The following is a 20,197-nucleotide window of genomic DNA, read 5'->3' as shown; positions in this document are numbered from 1 at the left end:
TAGCATTTAAAAAACCTTAGAAATTCAGTGAAAAAACCATAGGTTTCACACATGTTATAGTTAGCTGGACATTTTACTCGTAAAAAACCAATGAAATTGCCCCGTTATAGTTAGTTCAGCTAACTATAACTCGCGCGCCCGCAATGCACTGCTGATGACGTCACATATTACATCACTCATGACATGGTCAGTGACATCACTCATGACATCACTGATGACATCTCAAATGACATCACTGATGACATCACTGATGACATCATCCTTGTGATAGAGTGGCAGACCTCCTCTTCCCCTAATATAACCTTTGACACACACATTCAAAAATAGAAACTACAATGTTCAAAACAATGGACATACCAATACCAGATAAAACAACCTTTTCAGTAATTCTAAGACCCACATACACATCCACTCATTCACCAACAGTCCAATTCAGTCACTCATACATGTACTCACTCATCATATGTACTCATACACCTATACATCCTGTTACACAATGCCACTCATCCATAGAGTTACTCACACACATAGTCACTCATGCTAACAAAGAATCAAACATACATTTACTTGCATATACAGTTATACACACACCACCACACTTACTTCTACGGAAACTTACACATACTTAGTCTTTTAAACAATCACTTATAGAAACACATACTTATTCATAAAAGAACTCTTTCAATCTCTCACTCTCACATATACTCACATATATACACAAATAGTCACATATACTAGTTTAAAACATATGTAGTTACTCATAAAGACACTATTGAGACAGTCATTCACTCACTAACACATCCATGCACACACTCATCCACCCATACAGTCCTGCACACATGCTGTGTTCAACACATACAAACAGTGAGTCACTCATTCATACACCTATGCACTACGTAATACCCCCCACCGAACCATGCAGACACTCAGACTGATACTCAAAAAACCAACTAATAACCTATATAGACACCCTTGTATCTACTCACCAACCCATGCAGCCACTTATACACAAAGTGAGAGACTGATACAGATATATACATATTTAAACATTACTCACTAAAACATGTATTCACTATGATACACTTAATCAGTCAGTTAAACAATCAATTTTTCAAGAACAAATCATCCATTTAGACACTTATATACCCATTTATTCTTCCATCGACCTTGAGATTTACATATATAAAACATAATTAATTTTCAGAAAAACCCACATTCACTGGATGATGTCATCAGTGATGTCATCAGTGATGTCATTTGAGATGTCATCAGTGATGTCATGAGTGATGTCACTGACCATGTCATGAGTGATGTAATATGTGACGTCATCAGCAGTGCATTGCGGGCGCGCGAGTTATAGTTAGCTGAACTAACTATAACGGGGCAATTTCATTGGTTTTTTACGAGTAAAATGTCCAGCTAACTATAACATGTGTGAAACCTATGGTTTTTTCACTGAATTTCTAAGGTTTTTTAAATGCTAATTCCTAACTATAACGTGTGTGAAACCTATGGTTTTTTCACTGAATTTCAAAGGTTTTTAAAATGCTAATTCCTAACTATAACGTGTGTGAAACCCATGGTTTTTTCAGTGAATATATATATATATATATATATATATATATTCACTGAAAAAACCATAGGTTTCACACACGTTATAGTTAGGAATTAGCATTTAAAAAACCTTGCAAATTCACTTAAAAAACCATAGGTTTCACACATGTTATAGTTAGCTGGACATTTCACTCGTGAAAAACCATTGAAATTCCCCCGTTATAGTTAGTGCAGGCAACTATAACTCACGCATCCGCAATCCTCTGCTGATGACGTCAGATATTACATCACTGTATTTAGACACCTATTTACCCATGTCTTCTTCCATTATTCTTTAGCTATACATATATTGCAAATATTTTTTTTTCAGAAAGACACATATGTCATCAGTGATGTAATATCTGACGTCATCAGCAGAGGATTGCGGTCACGTGAGTTATAGTTGCCTGCACTAACTATAATATATCAAAGCGAACTTCTGTAATCCCAGATGCAGGAGCAAGGCGTTTCAGCTTTCGCCTTGATCACGATCCAGCGTTGCTTGTGCAGTCATTAAAGATATTTGCTGCAACTTTCTAATGTGTCCGTGCCTCTTTCTGGGATTAAAGAAGTTTGCTTTGGCATGTTGCGGGGTTTCCGGTACCCGGACCACGGACCGCCCTGATCGACAGCCTCTACCCCTACCGGGTTCTGTGTGATTATACTTATATATATATATATATATATATACAGTCACAATCGGGTCCTTCCGGGATCAATCCCTCGTCCGGTGGTGCGCTGTCCGGCGAACCCAGAGCCGGATAATCCAATGTCAATTTGTCAAGAAAAACGCACTCTCGGAGGTCAATTGTTATTTAATAAACACTCGCTACGCGTTTCGACACAAAAAAGTGTCTTGCTCACAATATATATTTATATTTATTATTTTTTTCTCGTCAAATCCTAATATCAAGTGTGCTCTCAAAGAAGACAAACTCGGAATCGTACGGGTGTCTGTTGTTTAATTCACAACGCTTTTCATCTCTTGCGAGGCTTGCTCACTTGAATAAGGGCAACATGTAAAGCACAACGTAAATAGCGGTTCCATGGTGAACATAAATGACGCAAATAGCGTTGTAAGTGCAGCGGACATTTTGGAACGGTGCAGTATTCAAGATAAAGTCCCTATGTCTCGATACATATCGACTATACACAGTCTTAATGATTCTTTTCAAACCCCAAATACCCCATTAGGCAAACTCTAGTTCATAAATAAACATCTACAGAACAAGATAAATGGGTAAATTAATTGCATGTGAAGATAATGAATACCTCTGTGAATACATCCTCATATAATATACTGAGTGTAAAACTCTGCAAAATCTCTGTAAAAACAAAGCACAGCTCATCGATCCAAGAGATCCCTGTTCAAACTATCACATACACTGGGGCTCGAATAGCGCTCAAAGCAGTAGGTGAGTTAATCAGTATCGATCGTTTCATGCGACTCACGCGTCATGCGTGAGTAGCAGCAATCACGATTGTCAATAAAGTTACCATGACAATCCAGTCGCACACCCCCCCTATAAACTGGTAAAGAGAGGTGAACAATTTAAAATGTCATCAAGGACTGAGGTATATGGCCCAGTATTGAACTACATTCCTCTACCAGCAGGAAAATACACACGGTGTTACCAAGTTGTGTGCCTACCTATAAGAGGTACATACACAGATAGAGAAATTAGAGTCAGGGCAAGATGGATCAGGCTGCCAGGAAGGGCTGCAAAATGTAACCAAGTGGTCCCATGTGTCCTCGATTAACATGGTGAAAGGGATATACTAAAGTCCGTTGCACTCGTGGTGACAAATCCCACTCTACAAGGTCGTGCTGTCATAAGTTATTCGTGGAAGTGCTCTTAAAAAGCAGAAAAAAGAGAGAAAGGGTTGGAAGCCCGTGCGCAGTGAATATTGGTGACTTGGGCCCCTTCCTTTCTATCTGCAAAATAAAAGAAAAAGAGAAACACACATTACAATAAAATTAAAAACAGGATCACCTGACCCTACCGAACACAGTAGCATCTTAACTCTTAAATGTGTTTCTAACATCTTGGGCACAAAGCGATTCATGGATGATAGACACTGAGCTAAAAACACAAGGGCAATATCATTGTATTAATGAGAACAATTACTCTTTAAGATGTACGGACAACTCTTCTTCCTGATTCAGCCCTCCCGGCGTTTTTGTTTGAAAATCAATAATGAGCTTAGACTCTCTCTGTCGTAATTTGAGGACCCTATTACCACCACTGGGGTTTTTGTTAATCTGTTCTAGAATGATGTAACTCAGTTCCTTGACATTTGAAAAATGTCTCTCCCTGAAATGTTGGGCCACAGGGTATTTAGGATCATAGTTGGTCATGGCGCGATTATGCTCCAAAATTCTCTTTTTGGCCATGCATGTAGTACTTCCTATGTACCAAGGTTTACATGTACATTCTATGGCATATATGACAAACATGGAGCTACATGTGAGGAACTGAGTAATGTTCTTATTGACCCCATTGTGGCTCACCCGCTTATGACATTTGCTGTACAAACATGCCTTGCAGTGGCCACATGGAAAGAAACCTTCAAGACCCTGCATGCCGCTAAGTGGATAGGTGGTAATGTCACTGCGGACAAGCATATCCCTGGTGTTTCTCCCTCTGTAATATGTGATGCTGGGTCTCACCGGGATGCCATCCCCAATCACTGTATCATTTTTGAGGATCCCCCAATTTTTGGCCACGATTCTTTGAATGACCTGAGCATCAGAGCTGTATGTGAGTAACATCCTGGGCTTACTCCCCTCATTCCCAACAGTGGATGGTTTATCGGAGATGGTCTGTGTCCTCTCTACCTTTTCCGCTCTATTGAGTGCCATCTTCATTACCCAATTAGGATAGCCTCTCTCCCTGAATATTTCTGCAAAAATCTTGTTTTCAGTAAGGTAGGCATCATTAGTGTTGCAGTTCCTTTTAGCCCTCAGCAGTTCCCCGTAAGGAATACTCCACTTCAGAGCACCAGGGTGACTGCGGAGGGCATGTAAAACGCTGTTGCCAGCGGTAGATTTAACCTGTAGTTTAACATCTAGGTATTCGATTTCGGTTCTGCTCATACTCCCACTCAATACAATGTTCTGATCATTGTCATTGAGTTTCTCAATGAAACTCAAGGCTTCCATCTCTGACCCCTTCCAAATGATAAATAAATTGTCGATGTAGCGAAGCCACATCGACACAAGTTCAAATTCAGATTGGAGGGCAGGATTAGAACGGATGTTCTCCGCCCAGCTTCCCAGAAATAAATTCGCAAAGCTGGGAGCAAAGCAAGATCCTATAGCCGTACCGTTAACCTACCGAAACAGAGCACCGTTGAACAAAAAGATGTTGTTCGTCAAACAGTACTCTGTCATGTCAAACAACATCTGTGTATGTTCCCGGAATCTGACGTGTCTGGTCCCTAGATACGATTTGCACGCTGCTAAGCCCTGCTGATGATTAATAATGGTGTACAGGCTCTGCACATCCAAAGTGATGAACAGCGAGTCTGTATCCCATGTCAGATTTTCTAATCTCTTGAGGAAGTCTTTGGTATCTTTGACATAACTATTTAAGTTGGTCACAAAACCCCTCAAGAAATGATCGATATATTTAGATATATGCTCTGCCACACTGCCTCGTGACGACACTATGGGTCGACCTGGTGGTTTGGTTGGGTTTTTGTGGACCTTGGGGAGCAGACATAGTACTGGGAGAACCGGGTAGTCACACTTCAAATAGCCAAATTCTTCCCAGGTGAGTATGCCCTTGTTATTCCATTCACCTAAAAGATCCCATATGGTGGTAAGGCTGGTATTATATCTCTCAAAACTAACAGGTTCATAAAACATATAATCTTTGAGTTGTCTGTCAGCCTCTTCCAGGTACTGTCCACGGTCTTAAACAACAATATTGCCTCCCTTATCCGCCGGGCGGATGACAATACTGTCATCGTCCATCAGCGATTTCAGGGCCTGTCTCTGATTATGTGTGAGATTGCATTCACCGTTATTCTTAAATTTCCTTCTAGTGCGTCTGGATTCAACAAGTGACTTACTCACAACCTCATGAAAGGTATCTAGATTGTCGTGGGGGGGAGTGGGCATGAACACTGATTTAGGTTTAAAATCAGTGTCAGCCGAGGCATCAGTAATAATGTCTAATTCTGTCAGTAGTTGTGTGGAGGAAACAGCTATTACCGCCCCTTCGTCAGATTGTCCTAACTCAACCACAGTACTGACTAACTCGGTGTCATCTATATTAAAATTGTACATATCAGTAGTGTACGTCTCACTAGTTCCTCGGTCATTTATGGTACCCTTGAGTTTATGCCACTTCTGTAGTTTGAGTTTGCGTACATATTTAAACACATCAATACGTACACCAGCATAGTCTGAGGGGGAAGATGGACAAAATGATAAACCAAGGCAAAGAGTTCTTTTTTCTGTCATAGTCAAAGTTCTTAGTGATAAATTAATGGTTGATCTATTCACCATTTTATCATCCATCAATACGCTCTTTTGGCGCACGCTCTGCTGGTTCCCATGGCGCCACGACCCCTGCCTCTTCTGCCACCGTTGTCTGAGCTTTGTTCTTCTGTTCCTACGTAACCTCTCCTCGGCCCTGTCCTCGTCCCCTTTGTCCCCTTGTTTTTGGTTCAGGAGTTTCTCTCGTGGTTAGAGTGACCCTTGACCTTCTAGTATGTCGCTCCCCCCCCGCTGCAGCTCCGCCTGCACCCCCGCTGTCACCGCTGCCGCCAGAGAAGTCGAGGCCCTCCACCACCCGCAGGTTTCCACCTGTGCCTCATCCCTGGTGGCCAGTGGTGGCCTTAGGTTCGTTTCATTTCCCTTGTGCTGTCTCTTTGCCTTTTTGCCTCTGTGACCCTGATTTGTGCCTGTAAATGCCCGTGCCCCCTGCCCCCCGCTCGCCGCTCTGCTCTGTGCCATTTCCCTTGTGCTGTTCCTTTGCTTTTTGCTGCTGTGACCCTGATTTTGTGCCTGTGACTATGCCCCCTGCCCCTCGCTCGCCGCTCCGCTTCTGTGCCCCCTTTTTATTTCTGTACCACCTCGCCGTCGACGTGCTTAATTTGTGCCTGTGACCCTGTTTTGTGCCCCGTTTATCTTCTGTACCACCTCGCCGGTCTCCTGTCCCCCGTCCCTGCTGCTGCCTCCCCTGCGGCCCCGCCCCCTCCGCGCCCATTCGCCACTCCCGTCCCTCGCCTCCCGCCTCCCAGCTGCTCCTCCCTCCCCACCTTCCCATATATGGCGTCCGAGCAGCGTACGCGTGCAACGGGCGTGCCGAAGGCAAGCCCGTCTGCGCCTGGACCGCGCCCAGCGCCAGAACCCCTGGCCCCCGCGCCACTCACGAGGAGCACCGCCTCCGCTACGACGCCAAGACCCTCATTGCTCTCAACCCAGGAAGAACCCACACCTGCTGCAAGGTCGCCCCGTGGCGCACCCACGGTCCCTTCACCTGCCAGAACTGCAACTTCTCCTGTCACGAAAGAGCCAAGACACCCACCACAACGGAAACCAACCAGCTCAGATGCATCCTGATCAACACTCGCTCCGCACACAAACATGCCGTCGAACTCTGGGACCTACTTGACACTACATCTCCGGACGTCGCCTTCCTGACCGAAACCTGGATGAACAAAACCTCCGCGCCTGACATCGCCATAGCCATCCCAGACGGGTACAAGATCACCCGCAGAGACCGCGTAAACAGAGCCGGAGGAGGTATCGCCATCGTCCACAAAAACACCATCAAAATCTCTACAAACACCAACAACACCCTCAGCACCGCCGAACACATGCACTTCCAGATCTACACGGACCCCAAGACCACCCTAAGAGGCACCCTCGTCTACACACCACCAGGACCCCGGGCTCAATTCTGCGACTCCATCGCCGACCTCATCAGCTCACACGCGCTGACCTCCACCAACTACATCCTCCTCAGGGACCTGAACTATCACCTGGAGGACAGCAACTCCTCCACCCTGATCGACAATCTCGCCAACCTCTGACTCAAACAGCTCGTCACAACGCCGACCCACATCACCGGCCACACACTTGACGCAATCTTCTCCTCAAGCCCCCACGTCACCTTCAGCCACGTCTCCGAACTCACCTGGACCGACCACCACCATCCATTTCTCCTTCCGAAAACCACTCACACCCCACTGCACCCTACAGACCCCCCGCCGCCGCTGGGGCAAAATCACTGAAGAACAACTCCAGACAAGCCTCGCACTCAACCCTCCGACGAACCCTACCAACCCGGATGATGGTGCGCTCTCCCTCGAACGCTGGATGAACGACTGCGCCAACACCATTGCGCCGCTGAAAAACCCCACCAACAAAGGCACCAGCAGAAGAGTCAGCTGGTTCACCCCGGAACTCCTCGACTCCAAACACACCTACGGGAAACTGGAAAAAACACGGAACAGGAACAGGACGCCAGACAGCCACACTGCCTACAAAGACGCCATCCGCAACCACCACCACCTCATCAGGACCGCCAAAAGGACCTCCTTCACAGACCGCCTTGACAACAACGCACACAACAGCAAGGAGCTCTTCACCATCGTGAAGGAACTCTCCAACCCCAGCTCCAACGCCAACAACATCCCACCATCACAAGCCCTGTGCGACTCACTCGCCTCCTTCTTTCACCGGAAAATCACCGACATCCACGACCGCTTCAGACCCCGGACGACCCCTGCCGACCACACCGCACCTTACCCACCGCACCCCACCACCCACGAAACCATGACTACCTGGGCTAACGTGAGCATCGAGGACACAATCAAGACCATGGGATCTATCCACTCCGGTTCCCCTTCAGACCCCCTCCCACACCACATCTTCAACAAAGCCAGCAAGTCCACCGCACCCCACCTGCACAAAATCATCAACCTCTCCTTCGAGACTGCCACCTTCCCTGAGAACTGGAAGCACGCAGAGATCAACGCCCTACTGAAGAAACCCAAAGCAGACCCGAGCGACCTCAAAAACTTCCGGCCCATCTCCTTGCTCCCGTTCCCAGCTAAGGTCATCGAGAAGATAGTAAACTCCCAGCTCACGCGACACCTCGAAGACAACAACATCCTAGACCCATCACAATCAGAATTCCGCAGCAACCACAGCACCGAGACCGCCCTCATCGCCGCCACAGACGACATCAGGATCCTGCTAGACAACGGCGAGACGGCGGCCCTCATCCTCTTAGACCTCTCCGCCGCCTTCGACACCGTCTGCCACCGCACACTACGCACGCGCCTCCACGATGCAGGGATCCGAAACAAGGCCCTGGACTGGACCACCTCGACAACACGACCTCAACATAATCTCCTACGCCGACGACACTCAGCTGATCCTCTCCCTCACCAAGGACCCCTTCACGCCAAATCCAACCTCCACCAGGGAATGAAGGCCGTCGCCGACTGGATGGAGGACAGCTGCCTCAAACTGAACACAGACAAGACAGAAATCCTCATCCTCGGGTCCAACCCCTCCGCATGAGACGACTCTTGGTGGCCCACGTCACTGGGGTCCCCCCCGGCCCCCATCGACCATGCACGCAACTTGGGAGTCATCCTCGACTCGAAACTCTCCATGACCAAACAAGTCAACGCAGTCTCCTCCACCTGTTTCAACACCCTCCGCATGCTCCGCAAGATCTTCAGTTGGATCCCGACAAACACGAGGAAAACTGTCAACAAGGCCCTGGTCAGCAGCAGGCTCGACTACGGAAACGCCCTCTACGCCGGAACCTCGTCCAAGCTCATCAGCAGACTACAGAGAATCCAGAATGCCCCCCCACCTGAGGAACCTGCACTGGCTCCCCATCGACAAATGAATCTCCTTCAAGCTCCTGATCCACGCACACAAGGCACTCCACAAAACCGGCCCAGCCTATCTCAACAGTCGACTCTCCTTCTACGTACCCAACAGGAAATTCCGCTCCGCTGACCACACCCTGGCCACGGTCCCACGCATCCGGAGAACCACTTCCGGAGGCAGATCCTTCTCCCATCGTGCCGCCAAGACCTGGAACACCCTCCCCCTCCACCTACGTCAAACCGAAGACCTGCTGACCTTCAGGAGACAACTCAAGACCTGGCTCTTCGACCAGAAACATCTTCCCCCCCTCCCCCCCCCCAGCGCCTTGAAACCCACCCGGGTATGTAGTGCGCTTTACAAGTTACATGATTGATTGATTGATTATACGACCCCTCCTTAGACTCCGGTATTCGTCTAAAAAAGTAAGTTGCTTTTTGTTGTTGAGTGCTTTATTCAGGCTCTCATTGTCCATACGTTTTTTCTGATGCCCAAGATGTTAGAAACACATTTAAGAGTTAAGATGCTACTTTGTTCGGTAGGGTCAGGTGATCCTGTTTTTAATTTTATTGTAATGTGTGTTTCTCTTTTTCTTTTATTTTGCAGATGGAAAGGAAGGGGCCCAAGTCACCAATATTCACTGCACACGGGCTTCCTACCCTTTCTCTCTTTTTTCTGCTTTTCAAGAGCACTTCCGCGAATAACGTATGACAGCACAACCTTGTATAGTGGGATTTGTCACCACGAGTGCAACGGACTTTAGTATATCCCTTTCACCATGTTGATCGAGGACACATGGGACCACTTGGTTACATTTTGCAGCCCTTCCTGGCAGCCTGATCCATCTTGCCCTGACTCTAATTTCTTTATCTGTGTATGTACCTCTTATAGGTAGGCACACACTACAATCATCGATGTTGTTTGACCACTTGGTAACACCGTGTGTATTTTCCTGCTGGTAGAGGAATGTAGTTCAACACTGGGCCGTATACCTCAGTCCTTGATGACATTTTAAATTGATCACCTCTCTTTACCACTTTATAGGGGGGGTGCGCGACTGGATTGTCATGGTAACTTTATTGACAATAGTGATTGCTGCTACTCACGCATGACGCGTGAGTCGCATGAAACGATCGATACTGATTAACTCACGTACTACTTTGAGCTCTATTCGAGTCCCAATGTATGTGATAGTTTGAACAGGGATCTCTTGGATCGATGAGCTGTGCTTTCTTTTTACAGGGATTTTGCAGCGTTTTACACTCTGTATATTATATGAGGATGTATTCACAGAGGTATTCATTATCGTCACATGCAATTAATTTACCCATTTATCTTGTTCTATAGATGTTTATTTATGAACTAGAGTTTGCCTAATGGGGTATTTGGGGTTTGAAAAGAATCATTAAGACTGTGTATAGTCGATATGTATCGAGACGTAGACACTTTATCTTGAATACTGCACCGTTCCAAAATGTCCGCTGCACTTACAATGCTATTTGCGTCATTTATGTTCACCATGGAAACGCTATTTACGTTGTACTGTATATGTTGCCCTTATTCACGTGAGCAAGCCTCGCAAGGGGTGAAACGCGTTGTAAATTAAGCAACGGACACCCGTACGATTCCGAGTTTGTCTTTTCTGAGAGCACGCTTGATATTAGGATTTGACGAGAAGAGTGACAGCCGTTACTCCGCAGGCGTGCGCACCACCTTCCATGGGTCTCGTGGAGTCCAGTAGGAGTCACAGTGAATTTGTATATATATATATATTATCTACTGGCGGTCGCCAGTAGATAGTTATAGTTAGGACCGTGTTTCCATAGGAAATCTGAAAATTCTATTTTGAATAACTTTGGCGCCGGTTGACGAATACTCGCGAATTTTTCAAAATAGATGGGGCGCTCCGCTCAGCTCCTACCCTGAAAGTCTCGGGGGGATTCGTGAAGCGGGGGCTGAGAAAAAAGGGGGGTCCCAAAACGCGTTTTCCCCATGCATTTTTCCATAGGGACCTTTAGTCCAAGGTACAGCCCGAACGGCTGAACAGAATTACTTGAAATTTGGCATAGAGGTAGTCCTCAGGTCAGGGATGTGCCTTTTGGATATCTGGAGTCAATCTGTTCAGTAGTTCCTGAGAAAATTGCAGTTAAAAGTACATATATATCTATAAGCGCGCAGCGTGCGCGTACGGTAAGCATACCGTACGCCACGCTGCCGTGCGCGAGCGCAATTCTGATTGGCTGTTAGATGTCAGTAAACATTCGAATCAGTCGAAATCAGGAAGTGTCGGCCGCCATTTTGTCTCTCGCAGTCTGAGGCAGTGAAAAACAAAGGTGGAGAACGTGAAAAGGGGGCAGGGTGGACAGTTCCTGACCCCCTAGCCTTTGTCAGGGGGTCACTGAAGGACCCCCCAGGGTGAAAAAAACAATTTATTTTTTTTCGAAAAAGCGTGAGGTGCGCGCACAGTACGCGCACGGCACGCACAACACATCGTGGGCGTTCGGTGCGAGAAGCGCACCGAACGCTCACAGCGCGCGCACGGTGTGCGCACGGTGAAAAACCTGAAAAAAATATATATTAATAAATATATATCTTAGCATTTAAAAAAACGTACAAATTCACTTAAAAAACCATAGGTTTCACACACGTTATAGTTAGGAATTAGCATTTAAAAAACCTTGCAAATTCAATTAAAAAACCATAGGTTTCACACATGTTATAGTTAGCTGGACATTTCTCTCGTAACAAACCAATAAAATTCCCCCGTTATAGTTAGTGCAGGCAACTATAACTCACGCGACCGCAATCCTCTGCTGATGACGTCAGATATTACATCACTGATGACATATGTGTCTTTCTGAAAAATAAATATTTGTAATATATGTATAGCTAAAGATTAATGGAAGAAGACATGGGTAAATAAGTGTCTAAATACAGTGATGTAATATCTGACGTCATCAGCAGAGGCTTGCGGTCGCGTGAGTTATAGTTGCCTGCACTAACTATAACGGGGGAATTTCATTGGTTTTTTACGAGAGAAATGTCCAGCTAACTATAACATGTGTGAAACCTATGTATTTTTAAGTGAATATATATATATATATATATATTTCAGATGCCGATTCCCTCGCCTCTTACAACGGCTGCCCAGACAGTGTGGCATCCCCTGCAATCCTCAGCAATTGTCTTTCAGCAATACCACAAGACGATCAGGGCTCAATTTCGTTCAGCGTGAATATTTTAAATCAAGGTAACACCAAAAAAAGTCCCGACGCGTTTCGAAGCAAAGGCTTCTTGCTCATGAGTCATTTTACGTCTACCATTGCAAAACATAAATACATGTGATCAACCATCACCATAGAGGCAGGACTTCACAGGGCATTCTGTAAGTTTACTTTGACGGCCATCTTGTAACATGGGAAGATTGCTTACATTTACCCATTCCTATTATAACACTGGTATTAAACCTATAAACAATCATATACATTGTGACGTGGTTATAATTTGCTTTTGTGACATTTGCATTTCCACCCCTGTGGGTACTCTACAGACTAGCCAGTCTTGTGCTGGTATCCAAAATTATTCAAACAGAAATAATTTTCTTCAATAGGAAAAAACAACAATTCTTCCCAAGTGGCAAATATAAATTCTCATTGGTGTCCAATTTGGCCCCAATGGGCTACACAACAGTACTGACAGTGTGCCGAACCATCACCTTCTTAAAGTGGGTATTACACAGCTCAGCTGTTGGGCAGCTTCCCCAAGATATAAGCTCTTTTGCATTCTTCATGTCCTGTTTAACCTACAAAAACATAAAAACAATATTAGATCAGCTTGCATATTTATCTTCAAAACCCTGTAAACTTATTTTCAATAAAACTCATGTCGAACTTCTTCTCCAATTTTTGAGATTAAACACAATCCTAAAACAGTGGTTTAACCCAAATGTACAGATAATTCTTCATCTCTATTAACACCGTTTGGATACATAGTTTCATATTTGATGATTATCTTAGACTCTAGTCTACGCAACATTTGAACCCTGTTCCCCCTCTCTCAAGTACCGGGATTCTATCCAGTACGCACAACTTAAACAAACTTGTGTCTTTGTTGTGTCTCTCTTTGAAATGTCTTGCCACTGGATATTGTCTATCCTCATTGGTAATACCCCGTAAATGCTTGAGAATTCTTTTTTTGGCTTTATGGATAGTACTGCCAATATAGCGCATTGAGCATGGGCATTCTAAACAAAATACACAATAATCAGAACTGCATGATAGATGCTTGCTAATCGTGTATGCTGGTCTTCTCTGGGAAAATTTGACCTCCTTACAGTTGGTGCTATTCCTACAGGCTTTACACGCACTGCAAGTATAAAACCCCTGTATGTTACTTTTGTTTTGTTGTGAGATATATATATATATATATATATATATATATATATATTACCTACTGGCGGTCGCCAGTAGGTAGTTATAGTTAGGACCCCTTTTCCATAGGAAAACCTCAACATTCTATTTTGAATAACTTTGGCGCCGGTCGATGAATCCTCGCGAATTTCTCAAAATAGGTGGGGCGCTACGCTCCGCTCCTACCCTGAAAGTCTCGGGGGGATTCGTCAAGCGGGGGCTGAGATAAAAGGGGGGTCCCAAAACGCGTTTTTCCCATGCATTTTTCCATAGGACCTTTAGAACGAGCTACAGCCCGAACGGCTGAACAGAATTACTGGAAATTTGGCAGAGAGGTAGTCCCTAGGTCAAGGAAGTGCCTTTTGTAGGTTTGGTGTAAATCTGTTCAGTAGATTCTGAGAAAATAGCCTTTAAATCAATATATATATCTGAGCCCGCTTACGGTACGCTTACCGTACGCTTACCGTAAGCGTACGGTGGCGTGCGCGAGCGCGATTCTGATTGGCTCTTAGATCTTAGTAAACATTCGAATCGGCCGAAACCAGGAAGCGGCGTCCGCCATTTTGTCTCTCGCACTGAGTGTTATTTATCAAACATGATGGCCAAAAACATGTTACGGGGCTGTTTTGACAACTCCCTCCCACATAATCATGTTGAGGGAGTCCCCAAACATCCCCCAAGAGCAAAAACGGTTTTATTTTTTTTTCGGCAATTTCGCCGAGTACGCTTACCGTACGCTTACCGTAAGCGTACGGTAAAAAAAAAAAAAAAAAACAAACACTATCCACACTTACCCCACCCCCTGTGATTTTGGTGGCCGCAGGCCACCAAATGCGCAGGGCTTATTAATTGCAAAAAAAACTTAATTTTGGCAACATGAAATTATAAAATCGAAATAAAAAAAACACTATCCACATTGACCCCACCCCCTGTGCTTTTGGTGGCCGAAGGCCACCAAATGTACAGGGCTTCTTAAAGTTGATAAAAACCGTGCACGGAACGAACTGCGTTAAGTGGGCGCGCACGCCTCGAATGGCGTAAAGTAACTTAGCATTTAAAAAACCATACAAATTCACTGAAAAAACCATAGGTTTCACACACGTTATAGTTAGGAATTAGCATTTAAAAAACCTTGCAAATTCACTGAAAAAACCATAGGTTTCACACATGTTATAGTTAGCGGAAATTTTACTGATAAAAAACCAGTGAAATTGCCCCGTTATAGTTAGTGCTGGCAACTATAACTCACGCGACCGCAATCTTCTGCTGATGACATATGTGTCTTTATGAAAAAAAAATATTTGTAATATATGTATAGCTAAAAATGTATGGAAGAAGACATGGGCAAATAAGTGTCTAAATACAGTATTAGCATCAGCAGAGGATTGCGGTCGCGTGAGTTATAGTTGCCAGCACTAACTATAACGGGGCAATTTCACTGGTTTTTTATCAGTAAAATTTCCGCTAACTATAACATGTGTGAAACCTATGGTTTTTTCAGTGAATACATATATATATATATTCACTTAAAAAACCATAGGTTTCACACATGTTATAGTTAGCTGGACATTTCACTCGTAAAAAACCTATGAAATTCCCCCGTTATAGTTACTGTAGGCAACTATAACTCACGCGACCGCAATCCTCTGCTGATGACGTCAGATATTACATCACTGTATTTAGACACGTTTTTACCCATGTCTTCTTCCATTAACCCCTTCCATGCTGCGCAGATTCCGCCGCTGTGCTGGCGGAATCTTGCGCGGGCGGGGTCATGACGGAATGGTTCCGTCATGAGCACAGCTCAACCGTGGGTCATGACGGAACCATTCCGTCATGAGCACCGAAGGGGTTAATCTTTAGCTATACATATATTACAAATATTTATTTTTCATAAAGACACATATGTCATCAGTGATGTAATAGCTGACGTCATCAGCAGAGGATTGCGGTCGCGTGAGTTATAGTTGCCTACAGTAACTATAACGGGGGAATTTCATAGGTTTTTTACGAGTGAAATGTCCAGCTAACTATAACATGTGTGAAACCTATGGTTTTTTAAGTGAATTTGCAAGGTTTTTTAAATGCTAATTCGTAACTATAACGTGTGTGAAACCTATGGTTTTTTCAGTGAATTTGTACGGTTTTTTAAATGCTAAGTTATGTATAATTTTTTTTTTTCAGGTTTTTCACCGTGCGCGCACCGTGAAATTTATTTATTTTTTTTAAATCACGAGGTGCGCGCGTTGTGGGCACTCGGTGCGCTTCGCGCACCGAGCAGCCACGGTTCGCATTGCGTGCCGTGCGCGAGCGGTGCGCGCACCTCGCGATTATACAAAATTTAAAAAAAAAAAATTCTCCCTTGGGGGTCCTTCTGTGACCCCCTGACCAAGGCTAGGGGGTCAGGAACTGTCTACTCTGCCCCCTTTTCACGTTCTCCTCCTTTTTTTTTCACCCCCTCAGACTGCGAGAGACAAAATGGCGGCCAACACTTCCTGGTTTCGACCGATTCGAATGTTTACCGACATCTAACAACCAATCAGAATTGCGCTCGCGCACGGCAGGGTGCGCGCACTGTGCGCGCACGGTGCGCGCGTATAGATATTGATATGCTTTTAAATGCTATTTTCTCAGGAAATACTGAACAGATTTACACCAGACCTGCAAAAGGCACTTCCTTGACCTTATGGCTACCTCTCTGCCAAATTTCACGTAATTCTGTTCAGCCGTTCGGGCTGTAGCTGTGTCTAAAGGTCCTATGGAAAAATGCATGGGGAAAACGCGTTTTGGGACCCCCCCTTTTTCTCGGCCCCCGCTTGACGAATCACCCCAAGACTTTCAGGGTAGGAGCTGAGCGGAGCGCCCCATTAGTTTTGAAAATTTCGCGAGGATTCGTCAACCGGTGCCAAAGTTATTCAAAATAGAATTTTGAGATTTCCTATGGAAACTAAGTTGTAACTATAACTATCTACTGGCGACCGCCAGTAGATAATATATATATATATATATATATATATATATATATATATATATATATATATTTTCACTGAAAAAACCATAGGTTTCACACACGTTATAGTTAGGAATTAGCATTTAAAAAACCTTGCAAATTCACTGAAAAAACCATAGGTTTCACACATGTTATAGTTAGCGGAAATTTTACTGATAAAAAACCAATGAAATTCCCCCGTTATAGTTAGTGCAGGCAACTATAACTCACGCGACCGCAATCCTCTGCTGATGCTAATACTGTATTTAGACACTTATTTGCCCATGTCTTCTTCCATACATTTTTAGCTATACATATATTACAAATATTTTTTTTTCATAAAGACACATATGTCATCAGCAGAAGATTGCGGTCGCGTGAGTTATAGTTGCCTGCACTAACTATAACGGGGGAATTTCATTGGTTTTTTATCAGTAAAATTTCCGCTAACTATAACATGTGTGAAACCTATGGTTTTTTCAGTGAATTTGCAAGGTTTTTTAAATGCTAATTCCTAACTATAACGTGTGTGAAACCTATGGTTTTTTCAGTGAATTTGTACGGTTTTTTAAATGCTAAGTTACTTTACGCCATTCGTGGCGTGCGCGCCCACTTAACGCAGTTCGTTCCGTGCGCGCACGGTGCGCTTCGCGCACCGTGCGCGCACAGTGAGCACGCGGTGCGCTTTGCGCACCGCGCGCCCACTTTACGCAGTTAGTGCCGTGCACGCACGGTGGGCACGCGGTGCGATGACAAAGCAAGAAAGCACGTCAACAAATCTGTTTCTGCTTTCCTCCGTGACTATGGTATGGGTGCCATTTACCACAACTACTTGCGTTATGACATGCAAGACATTTATAGAGGAGATGGTGTGCACTTCAATGATGAAGGGAACAGAGTCTTCCTCTTGAACCTTAGACTCTGCATCGGTACTTACTTGTAGGTACCACTAAAAAATCATTTCATAAACACAACGGCTCTTTTTAGAGCCCCCTAATATCTAAACACTTAAATCTGATTTTCATTTTTTTTTTTTTTTTTTCTACCGTACGCTTACCGTAAGCTTACCGTACGCGTACCCCGTGATTTTTTTTAAAATCAATAAATGTTTTTTTTGTACTTTTCTGTCCTTCTTTGACCCCCTTACAAATGTTAGGGGGTCTGTAACTCTCCTCATTGCCCCCTTTCCTTGTTTTCACTCTTTTTTTTCAGTGTGAAATACACAAAATGGCGGCCGCCGCTTCCTGGTTTCGGCCAATTCGAATGTTTACTAAGATCTAAGAGCCAATCAGAATCGCGCTCGCGCACGCCACCGTACGCTTACCGTAAGCGTACGGTAAGCGTACCGTAAGCGGGCTCAGATATATATATTGATTTAAAGGCTATTTTCTCAGAATCTACTGAACAGATTTACACCAAACCTACAAAAGGCACTTCCTTGACCTAGGGACTACCTCTCTGCCAAATTTTGAGTAATTCTGTTCAGCCGTTCGGGCTGTAGCTCGTTCTAAAGGTCCTATGGAAAAATGCATGGGAAAAACGCGTTTTGGGACCCCCCTTTTATCTCAGCCCCCGCTTGACGGATCCCCCCGAGACTTTCAGTGTAGGAGCGGAGCGTAGCGCCCCACCTATTTTGAGAAATTCGCGAGGATTCGTCGACCGGCGCCAAAGTTATTCAAAATAGAATGTTGAGGTTTTCCTATGGAAACGTGGTCCTAACTATAACTACCTACTGGCGACCGCCAGTAGGTAATATATATATATATATATATATATATATATATATATATATATGAAAATCCAATTAATATTAGCAAAGATGGTATGTTATCAGCTTCTGTGTGCCCTACACTTTTTTATTCACTGTTCTTTGTCTTATTTTTCAGATTGAGAAACTTAGGGATTACAAACGTAAAAAAATAGAGGAGAAGAAGCGCACTGACCAGGAACGTAAGCTTCTGGAAGAAAAGGATAAGAAGGAAAGCATTGCTCTCACTCCTGCAGAAGATTCAAGTCAGGAGCAGCATGTGCAGATTAGAAAGGTGAGCGAAGCAGCACCTGATTGTAGATAGATACGTACTTTACAATTTAGTGCTGTGTCAATATAGTGGATGCAAAATGTTTGGCTTGTGAAATATCACATACATGAATCCCCACCCCCCCAACATTAGACTGGACTCAGTGATGAGCAAGTCATCTTGATTTAACATAACACATGTTGATCACTCCCCTTGCGCATGACTTAAAAATCACAGACTGATCCTTTAATGACTTACCAAGCAGTAAATATGGATGTTATCGATGTACCTAGGGTAAATAAGAAACAGCTTTCCATACTACTATACGCAGACGACGCCGTCTTGGTGGCAAGAACTGGCGTAGCCTTACAAAAACGAATAAATAATTACATGTCTTATATGGTGGGTCTAGACTTACAAGTAAATGAAACTAAAACATTTGTTTTAGTAGTAGGGAAGCAGCCAAGAAAATTACCAACTTTTTACATTGCCACACGAAAAACTGAAATAACTAAAACTTTTTTATATCTGGGGGTACTTATTAATAGTGAAGGGACATGGAAAGACATGGTGGCGAACAGATGTAACGCCTTAGAAAAAAATACCATGGCCATTCGATCTTTTACAAAACAATTGGCCACTAAACCGGTAGAAGCAATTAAAAAAATCTATGGCGTCAGAGCTGTTGCTTCTGCTACATATGGCACAGGCATATGGGGTGTAGCTTATACCAACACACTACAAAAAAAGGAAGATATATTCTTTAAAAAGTTATTTGCTATCCCCAAAGGGTGTTCCAATTACATTATGCATCAGGAACTACAAGTACCTTTTATATCTGATCTGACTTTTTTAGCCTCAGTTTTACTTTGGCATTTAATTTGGATGAGAGATACAGTAGGACTTACCCAAGGCATCATCCAAGATTGTATACTGCTGGATAAGATAAACCGAGTCCCTTGGTTGTGTTACGTTAAAAACACACTGATGAAGTTGGGTTTGGAGACCCTGTATTTAGATCCATCTGCCTGCAGGGGTACACCCAAAGCTGTAATTAAAGCATGTGCTAAAGAATTTAGAGAAAAGGAAAGAGAGAATTTAAACCGTGCTAAACCTACAGTGGTACTGTACTTAACCCAACCGTGTATTTTAGGAGAAATTAATTAATTTTTACTAGAGAAGACTTATGTCCCTGAACATAGGTAACATTTTTACTCAAACATGGTAAAGAGTTTTCTTGTGGAGCTAAAATTAGATACTTACCATATGCAGTCTGGTCACATCAAAGCATTTGGGATGATTAAACTGAAAAGCATGATGGCCT

The 20,197-nt window shown here is 44.1% G+C and overlaps 1 protein-coding gene across 3 annotated transcripts in view; it reads left to right on the top strand.

Annotated features, from left to right (window-relative positions):
- The window catches only part of LOC146866522 (coiled-coil domain-containing protein 17-like), a 621,178-nt gene that overhangs the window by 109,301 nt on the left and 491,680 nt on the right, over positions 1–20,197 (top strand). For 2 of the 3 annotated variants that reach the window (XM_085636616.1, XM_085636614.1), the window contains exon 2: positions 18,742–18,897. In XM_085636616.1, the coding sequence (XP_085492742.1) occupies positions 18,742–18,897 (156 nt within the window). Of the gene's footprint in view, positions 1–18,741; positions 18,898–20,197 lie in introns of those variants that run through there. The other variant, XM_085636617.1, reaches the window with a different exon arrangement.

Source organism: Triturus cristatus, chromosome 2_1, assembly GCF_964204655.1.
Source record: "Triturus cristatus chromosome 2_1, aTriCri1.1, whole genome shotgun sequence".
Classification (NCBI taxonomy): domain Eukaryota; kingdom Metazoa; phylum Chordata; class Amphibia; order Caudata; family Salamandridae; genus Triturus; species Triturus cristatus.
This window is presented reverse-complemented; position numbering and strand designations above follow the sequence as displayed.